Genomic DNA, 9,342 nt, shown 5'->3' on the forward strand with positions numbered 1-9,342 from the left:
TGGCATTGCCAGGATGAGACTCTGCGGATTTGGGGTCTGGCTGTGCTCGGGGCAGTAGTGGGGTGACCCCAGTGCCAAGAGGGTGCCCCAGATCCAGCTGTGGATCCCAGTGACCCGGGCTGGGAAAGGGGCAAGGAGTAGAAGGGAAGGATGGAATGGAGGTGAGTGGTGCAGGGCTGGGGTGCAGGAGGGTGGAAAGGAAAGGTGCAGTGGAGGGGTGCAAGGATGGGTGAAGGGATGGGGTGCGGGGGGGGCGGGGGAAATAAGGTGTTCAGGGAAAGGATGGGGTTGGAGAAAGGGTGTTGTGAACCAAAGTGATGGGGTGCAGGGGAGGGAAATAAGGAGTGCAGGGGTGGGATGAGGTGGGAGAAGAGGTGCTGAGAGGGGAAATGCTGGGGAGCAGGGGGTAGGGAAGGGATTTGATGTAGGGGATGGGGTGCGGGGGAGCAGTGCAAGGACGAGCGAAAGGATGGGGTGCAGGAAGAGGGGAAATAACGGGTGCCAGGGGGGCAGTGCCAGCGAGGCCACTCCAGTCCCCGCATCCCCGGGCGGCCCTGCCAGTGCCGCTCCTCCCGGTGGGGGCGGGCGGGGGCCGGTGGCTGCGGCGGGAGGCGGTGTCGGGGGGGGGCGGGACGGGAGGGGGGACACCGGGCAGCAACCGAGCGCCGCCGGGCTGCGGCGTCACTGCGGGCCTGCGCCGGCCCCGCTCCGGCACCGGGAGACGCCGGCAGAGGGAGCGGCACCGCGGCACCGGCCCCGGGCAGCACCGGCCCCGGAAGCGGCTCCGGTCCCGGCGCCGCCGCGCAGCCGCCGCCCCTGTCCCGGGCAGCGCTGAGCGGGGACACCGGGCCCGGCCCCGGGATGGGGCCCGGCGGCGCCGGGAGCGGCTGGCCCCTGGCCGGGACCCTGCTGGTGGCCGTGGCCGCCTCGATGGGTAAGAGACATACGGGGAGCGGGGAGGGCCGGGGGATCCGGTGCCACCCTGCGCCTGGACACGGTGCCACCGTCCGTGACACGGGGATCCCGCTGGGTGGGACTCGGTGCCGCCAGCCGTCACTGTGAGTCGTGCCACACAGGGCCCCTTTGACCGGGGGTTGCTTGCACCGAAGTGTCCCCCTGGGCACTCTGTCCACCCCCCTCCCCCCCCCCCCCCGCAACCCCACCTCCCATGTGCTGGTTTCGGGGTGTCCCCGGTAGCCGCTGACCCCCGGGAACAGCAGGCAGGGAGACGGTGGCTGACCGAGCCGGGATGTCCAGCCCCGGGGAATCTGGGGGCTTCCCACGCACGAACCCCGTGCCTCAGTTTCCCCACTTGCCCCTGAGCTGCCGTGGTCCCATTTTGGGGGGTGTGAATGCCGTGTGAGACCCCCGCAAAGCCCATCTCCGTGGCTCCCGGCACGCTGCCCCCGCGCCTCCGGCCGCCCCCGGGCCTCGGCCCGCGGCTATTTCTGGGAAGACAGGTGGCACCGGCCAGAAATAGAGCGGGAAGTGCCACTGGAACACGCGGAAGGGGGGAAGCTGGGCGGATCTGGGGGCATCTGGAGGGGTCGGGGAGCTGGGTCTGCAAGGGTGTGGGGGACGCATCCTGGAGGGCTCCAGCACAAGCTGCAGGGGGGTCTGCAAGGGTGTAGGGTTGGATGGAGTAGGGTGTGGGGGTCCATAGGTGCAGGATCGAGCAGGGTTTTAAGGGATATGGGGCAGGATGGGGCAGAGCAGGGGTTTGGGGGGTCCATGGGGCAGGATGGACCAGGACGAGGGAATAGGACACAGTGGGGTACAGGCTGTGCTCATGTGGGGGATGGAGGGCATGGGGTGCTGCCGATGCCCCCGAGGGTGGTGATGGCCAGGTGCCCCAAGGCCCTGGTGATGGGTGGCTGTCCACAGTGGCCGGGGGCGAGGACTGCCTGTGGTACGTGGACAGAAACGGGTCATGGCACCCTGGCTTCGACTGCGAGTTCTTCACCTTCTGCTGTGGCACGTGCCACCAGCGGTACTGCTGCCGAGACCCTCTGCGCCTGCTCACCGAGCGCCAGCAGCGCCACTGCCTTGCCTTCAGGTGCCACAGCCAGGGCTGATGGGGCTGGGGACTCCCCTGGGCAGGCTGGGTGCTGGGACTGAGTGCTGGGCATTAGTACTGGGTGCTGGTCATTGTGTGCTGTGCATTGGGCAGAGGTGCTGGGTGCTGGGCACTGGTATTGGGTGCTGGGCAGTGTTATCTGGGCCCTTTTACTGGGTATTGGGCATTGGGTGCTGGATTCTGGGGGCTGTGCACTGGTATTGGGTACTAGGCACTGGTTCTGGATGCTGGCCAGTGGTACTGGGTGTTGGACACTGGTACTGAGCAGTGGCACCGGGTGCTGGATGCTGGGTGCTCTGCACTGGTACTTGGCAGGGGCACCGGGTGTTGGGCACTGGGCGCTGTTATTGGACGCTGAATGTGGGTGCTGTGCACTGGTTCTGGGCACTGGGGAGTGGTACTGGGTGCTGGCAGTGCTGTTGGGTTGCCAGGCTGTTGGCTCTGGGTGCTGGATACTGACACTGGGTACTGGGCACTGGGCAGTGGTGCTGGGTTTTGGATACTGGTACTGGGTTGTTGGGCCCTGGGCACTGGTATTGGGCATTGGTGCTTTGCAGTGAGTGCTGAGCACTGCTACTGGGTGCTGTGCACTGGGTACTGGTACTGGGGGCTGGTATTGGGTTCTGGGTGCTGGACACTGGTACTGGGCACTGCGCATTGAGGGGGATGGATGCCGTGGACTGGTCACTGGTACTGGGGGTTGGCACTGGGTGCTGGACGCTGGTACTGAGAATTTGCACTGGGTGCTGGGCAGCGGTGCTGGTGCTGGGCACTGGTTACTGCTACTGGATGCTGGTCACTGGGCAGTGGGCACTCGTACAGGGCACTGGCACTGGGTACTGGGCACTGCTACTGGGTGGGCAATGCTACTGGGTGCTGGGCAGTGGTCACTGGTACTGGGTGCTGGTAGCGGTTCTGGACAGTGTCACTGGGCATTGGTACTGGGCACTGGGCAGCGTCACACTGGGTGCTGGGCAGTGGTACTGGACAGTGCCACTGGGTGCTGGGCACTGGGCAGTGGGCAGTATCAGTGGGTGCTGGCCGGGGGTGTGTGCCCCGGATGCCCCCCAGGCCCTGCTCCCCACGCCCGGGGGTCCCACAGCCCCAAGACCATCGCGGGCATCGCCTCAGCCGTGGTGCTTTTCATCGCCATCGTCACCACCATCGTCTGCTGCTTCATGTGCTCCTGCTGCTACTTGTACCAGCGCCGGCGGCACCCCCCCACCCCCCTGCAAGGTGCGGGGCTGGGGGCAGGGACAGGGGTGCAGGAGAAGGGGGTGCAGGAGGGTCCTGTAGGTAAAGGGGGTGGAGGAGGATTGAGGGGGCCTAGAGGAATTCAGGGGGAACAGGAGTCTGGTGGGGGGCAGAAGGGATGGGGGTGTGCAGGAGGAGGGGGGTCAAGAGGGTCCTGCAGGTAACGGGGGTGCAGGGGTTGAGGGGACCTGGGGGAATGGGAGGGTGCAGGGATGGGGGATGCACAGATGGGGGGTGCTGTAGGTACAGGATGAGTGACTGGGGGAGCCTGGATGGATGCCTGTGGGAACTGGGGTGTGTGTGGGCTACAGGGATGGGAGGTGCAGGAGGGTCCTGTAGGTAGAGTGGAGGAGTTCGGGAAGAGGCAAGGAGGGGGGATCTGGAGGGATGCAGGGGGGGATCCGAGTGTGGGGGTTGGGCAGCAGGGATGGGGGGGAGTGCAGAAGGGTTCCTGAGGTACAGGGTGGTGGATATTGAGGGGGCCTCGAGGAATGCAGAGAGGCCTGGGGGTGGAAGGGGGGAGCTGCAGGGATGGGGGTGTGCAGGATCCTGTAGGTACGGGGTGAAGGGGTCGGCGGGGGGCTGGAGAGGTGCGGCGGGGTTGTGGTGCAGGGTGGAAGCTGAAGGGATGAGGGGGAGCAGAAGAGTCCTGTAAGTGCGTGGGGGGGGGGGATGGGGGAGGCAAGGAGAAGGGGGGCTGTTGGAATGCGGGGGGGGGGCGGACTTCAGGGATGGAGGTGTAGGAGGCGGCATGGGGTACACGGATGGGGAGAACAGGAGAGGTCCTGAGGTACAGGGTGGAGAGGTTGTGGGGTGGTGAGGTGGTGGGACCTGAAGGGATGTGGGGGGAATATTGGGCACTGGATTGGGGGCTGCTGATACTACCCTGGTGCCCACCACCCCGAGGCACCATCCCTGTCCCAGTGCCGGGGTGCCGCAGACCTCCCCAATCTCTCCCGCAGGCCCGGAAATCCCCTTGTGCAGCTACCCCCCCGCAGCTCCTCCAGCTCCCTTCCCCATGGACCCCAAAGCCGGCCCTATGCCTCCCCAGCCTGGCTTCACCCCCATGGCCATGTACCCCTCGCCCAGCCCTGCCGTCCAGTACCCCATGTACCCCTCCGGCCCCCCTGCCTACAACCCCACAGGTGAGCACCGCGGGGGGAACGGGGTCCCTCCCTATTCCCGGGGGGGCCCGGTGGCCCGGTGACACCCCGTCTGCTCCCCCCGCAGCACCACCGCCCTACACCCCGGCACAGCCCAGCTACCCCGGAGCATAGGCCCCCGCCGGGACCCCCGCACCCACTGCCGGCCAGCGGGGCCGGGCTGGGGACCCCCGGGACCCCCCATGCCGCTGGAGGGGTGCCCCAGCCGGGGCTGGATCGGGCTCTTCTCGGCCATCCTGGGGTGATCCGGTGCCAGCAGAACAGGGCGTCCCTTGTGCCGCACACTGGGCCCTTTGTGGGTGCCTACCCCTGCGGCTCTGGGTGCCAGCAGCCCCGAGCACCCGCGGCAGGGTCCCCAGGGGGGTCCCCCGAGGGCCGTGCACCGCTGTCACCCTGCACGCACACTTCAGGATTCACCCCCGGGGTTGGCATTAAACCACGTCTTGTGCCCACACCCTGGTGTCGTCTCGGTGACTCTGTAATGGGGAAAGAAGGGGAGGGCAACACCTCCAACCCCTTCCCGCCAGCTTTAAGATGGGGGAACATGAATTCCGCCCTGCTCCTTCTGCTCCCGAGACTTCTCCATCCCAAAATTTTGTTGGGATGGGTCTTTCCTACCAAATCAGCCGCTTGGATGAGCCAGCCCGGAGTGCTGCAGCCTACCCAGCCCCTCTCACTCAAAACGGGGGCGTGAAACCACCCTTGGACATCTTCTGGGTGAGAAAACAGCAAATTCAGCGCCAGGATGGGGACTGTAGGCGCAGGGACGATTCTTCTATCCACGCTCCCTCCCCTGGACAGAAATAAATGGGGGAGGGTGGGTGGGTGGTGTCACCCCGATGGTTGTTCCTGGTGGGATTCATCCCCCCCACCGTCGGTGGCTAAATTTGGGACCAGAGTCCATCAGTCCAGGAGCAAAGCCAGGCAGACCTGCCTGGAGGGACAAACTCCTGTCCCATCTCCCAGGCCCTTGCATCCCATCACCCCCCAAACCCCTCTGAGGAGCCCGGGGTGGGGGGAGCTGAGGGGGTGCAGCTCCAAGTTTTATTGAAGTGGGATGGAGAGGAAAAGAAATAATAATAAAAATAATAATAAAAGCAGCGAGGTGGGTGCGGGGGGGAGGGGTGGGGGTGTGTGTACACAGCCAGCTGCGTGGGGGGCTCAGGATCTGGGGACCCCCCGCTCCCGGAGGTAGAGGTCACGGATTTCGGCCAGGCTGCGGCTGAGCGTGCCCAGGGCCTGGGCGATGCTGCGCAGCACCGCCGTGGTCTCCCGACGGCTCTCGGCGTACTCCCGGCGGAACGCCCGCATCTCCTGCACCAGCCGCTCACTGGACTGCACGAGGCTGAGCTGGGGGCACTCGGGGGTCCCGTCCAGCCCCGCCGCCCCGGGGGGCCCCGCCTCTCCCGCGCCGCAGTGACTGAGCTGCTCGGCCTCCTGCTCCAATAGCAGGCTCGGGAAGTCGGAGCCCAGCGGCTCCTGCTGCCCGCCTAGGTCGCCGAGGGAGAGTTCGGGGGCTGCGGGGCGCGGGGGGCTCTGGCTCCAGCCCTCGCACAGCTCCCTGGGCGGGCAGATGCCAGTGCGGGGCAGCCGGCGCTCTGAGCCGCGGCCGGGAATGCCGTCGGCAGCGGGGCCGTGGAAGGGCTCAGTCTTCACCTCCACCGGCTCCTCCTTCACCGGCTCCTCCTTGACACCTGTGGGAGGGACGGGGAGCACAGGGCAGCTGGAGGGATCTCCAGTGTCTCCAGTGCCCCACGGACCAAGTGACAGACCCTCTTGTCTCCATCCCTGTGCTCCCACATGCCCTCTCCTGCCCCCAGTCCTGGTTCCATCTATACATATCTCCCTAGTCCTGTGTCCCTCATGGTGGTTCAAATCCATCCCGTGTCCCTTGTCCCTCTCCTGGTCCCAGTACTCCCATACCCCTGTCCTGAATGTGGTGTCCCCATGTGTCTGCATGGTCCTGGTACCCCCACATCCCTGTTCTTGTCCCAGTATCCACATGTTCCTTGTCTCTGTCCTGGTCCTGCCCCATGTCACTGTCCCAATCCCACCATGTCTTTGCCCTGTTCCCAGCCCCTTCTTATCCCTGTCCAGTCCCAGTACCGCCTGCCTTTTGTCCCTGTCCTAATCCCAGTCACCCATATCCTTGTCCTGATCCTGGTACCCTTCTGTCCTGGTCCAGGTGCCCCTGTTATTCTCTGTGTCTTCTATGTCCCTGTCCTGGTCCTCCCACATCCCTGTCACCTGTGACCCTGCCCCACTGTTCCTGCCCCAGTTCCCTCCATGCACCTGTACCGGTCCCAGTGTCCTAGTCCTGGTATTTCCCACATCTTGGTCCCAGTCCCCTCACGTCTGTGTCTGTTCTAGTCCTCTCACATCCCTGCCCTGTTTCCCTGGATCTGTGTGCCAATCCTTCCATGTACCTCTCCAAGGCCTAGTGCCCCCATATCCCTCATGTCCCTGTCCCCATTGTCCCCTGTATCCATGTCCCAGTTCCCCACAGCATGGTCCCAGTGTCCCTGTTCTGGCCTTAATCTCCCGTGTCTCTGTCCTGGTCCCTCTACACACCTGTCCTGTTTCCAAGTTTCTTGGTCCTGGTTCCCTGCTCTCAGTCCAGGTCCATGTCCTGGTTACACCATGTCCCTGTACTGATCCCAGTGCCTCTGTGTCCCTGTTCCAGTTCCCCATGTTCCTGTCCTGATGCCCTGTGTCCTGGTTCCCCAGGTGCTGGTCCAGGTCCCCCTAGTCCCCATCCCCATCTCTCCATGCACCTGCCCCTGTGTCCGGGTCTGGCTGTGTCCCTTTCCTGATCCCCCCCACCCTGGTCCTGGTCTCCTGTGTCCCTGCATGCACCTGTCCTGGTCCCAGCGACCTGTTTCAGTCTCAGTTCTCTTGCATCCCAGTCCCAGTCCCCCATGTCTGTCTCCTGGACCCCCACATCCTGGTCGCAGTATCCCCATGTCACTGTCCTGGTCTCCTGTATCCTGATCCCCTCACATCCTAGTCCTGGTCCCCTGTGTCCCTGTTCCTCCCAATCCTCTCCTAATCTCAGTGGCCCTGTGTCTGTGTCCTGGTTTCCCATGTCCATGTCCTGGTCCCACATGTCCTGGTCCTTGTCCCTCGTGACCCTGTCCCTCCATGCATCTGTCCCGGTCCCAGTGTCCTCATGTACCTGTCGCTTGCCCCCACTTCCTGATCCCATTTCTCCTTGTCCCATTCCAGCTCATCCGTGGCCCCTTTTCGGTCCCCCATGTCCCATCCCGGTCCCCCCAGCAAGTCCCTGCCCTGGTCTCCCATGTCTGTGTCCTGGTCCTCCATGTCCCTGTCCCACCATACACCTGTCCCAGTCCCAGTGCCTGTGTCTGTGTGCCGGTCCTCCCGCATCCCGCTCCCAGCATTCCCGTGACCCTGCCCCGTTCTCCCCTGTCCCAGTCCCAGTCCCGGTCCTCCCATGTCCGTGTCCCGGTCCTCCATGTCCGTCTCTCCACTCCTCTGTCCCGGCCCCAGCCTCCCCGTGTCCGTGCCCCGTCCCCGCGCACTCACCGTGCTGTGCAGACCCCTCGGCGCTGCGCACCGGAGGGTCGGTTCCGGCGGCGCCGCGAGGTCCCCAGCCGGGCGCGGGGGCGGGCCCTGGGCCGGGCTCGGCCGCACCGTTCCCGTTGCTGCCGTTATTCCCGGTGCTCCCGTTCCTGGCGGCGGCCCTGCCGGCCGGGCCCTGCCGCTCCAGCCGGTGCCGGCTGATCTTGTCCCCGGCGCGGCGGCGCAGCCCCCGCCAGCGGTTCTTCACCTCGCCGATGTCGCGCTGGTGGCGGCCGGCGGCGTTCACCTTGTGCGTGATCCGCCACCAGATCTTCTGCTTCTCGTACGCGTTCACGGTACCGGCGGCGGCGCCGAACAGCAGCGGCTCGTACCGGAGCACTTCGCTCATCAGCACCTCCAGCTCCTGCAGCGTGAAGTTCGGCTTCCGCTTCAGCAGCCCCCGCCGCGCCCCGCCGCCGCCGCCCGCCGCCGCCATGCTCCCCGCCGCCGCCGCCGCCTCATGCCGCCGCCCCGCCGTCCATCGCCGCGGCCTCGTGCCCTGCGCCGGTTCCCCGGTGCGGAGCGGGGGGAGCGGGGCCAGACGCCCCCGATAGCCCCCGATAGCCCCCGTCGGGCGCTGCCGCTGCCGGGGCCGGGGCCGGGGCTGGGGCCGGGACGGAGCGGACGGGCCGGGGCTGCAGCGCGCCCCCTACCGGCCCCGCCGCGCGCCGCTCCGCCCCCGGTTCGTTACCGGCGGCCCCGGTGCGCTAAGGGCGCCCCCTGCCGGCCCCCGCCCCCCCCCGGGAGCTGCGCTGCCCCGCTCCGCCCCGCCCCCGTGGGTTTAGGGGACACCGCCGATGTTTGGGTGATGCCCCGGTGCTCCCACCCCGCGGCCGGCCGGATGCTCGGTGTGGGATGTCCCAATGGCCCCGCGGTGCCCGGTTGAGGTCCCGCCTTAGCGGGGGCCGACCCAAGGGGCAGGAGCGCGGGGGCAAGGGGCGTGGGGACCCCCCGGTACCGATACCACTCCTCCCGCTGGGCCCACGGCGCTGCGCGGCTGCGGAAATGCCCCAAAACCGGCGTTTCGCTGGTACCGGGAGCCGCCTCTCAACCACGCACGTGGATGACCCGGGACAGGGGGAGCCTCCCAGGGGACGCCCGGGAGCTGCTGCACCCCCAAACCGGCCCCGGCCCCGTGGTGCCAGGGGGCGGAGCAGTTATGGGTGAGCCCGGGGGTTGGGGTGCCCAGTTTTGGGGTCACGCCGGGGTTTTGGAGTGACCCTGAGGCAGCCCCAGGGTGCCCAGTTCTGGGTGGCCTCAAAGGGT

The 9,342-nt window shown here is 66.6% G+C and overlaps 2 protein-coding genes across 2 annotated transcripts; one reads left to right on the plus strand and one right to left on the minus strand.

Moving 5' to 3' along the window:
• The first annotated feature begins 663 nt into the window (after nt 1-663).
• On the plus strand, nt 664-4,699 carry SHISA4 (shisa family member 4). The gene is made up of 5 exons (XM_048328110.1): nt 664-934; nt 1,885-2,056; nt 3,180-3,313; nt 4,294-4,476; nt 4,562-4,699. Exons 1-5 carry the CDS (start codon nt 862-864, stop codon nt 4,606-4,608), a joined length of 609 nt encoding a protein of 202 aa, XP_048184067.1. The 5' UTR covers nt 664-861; the 3' UTR covers nt 4,609-4,699.
• Nucleotides 4,700-5,506: 807 nt separating this feature from the next.
• LOC125337887 (myb-related transcription factor, partner of profilin-like) lies at nt 5,507-8,685 on the minus strand. Its single transcript, XM_048328109.1, has 2 exons — nt 8,041-8,685; nt 5,507-6,188 (listed from the first exon to the last, which is right to left on the minus strand). Exons 1-2 carry the CDS (start codon nt 8,510-8,512, stop codon nt 5,656-5,658), a joined length of 1,005 nt encoding a protein of 334 aa, XP_048184066.1. The 5' UTR covers nt 8,513-8,685; the 3' UTR covers nt 5,507-5,655.
• Nucleotides 8,686-9,342: the final 657 nt, after the last annotated feature.

This window comes from Corvus hawaiiensis, chromosome 24, assembly GCF_020740725.1.
Source record: "Corvus hawaiiensis isolate bCorHaw1 chromosome 24, bCorHaw1.pri.cur, whole genome shotgun sequence".
NCBI lineage: Eukaryota > Metazoa > Chordata > Aves > Passeriformes > Corvidae > Corvus > Corvus hawaiiensis.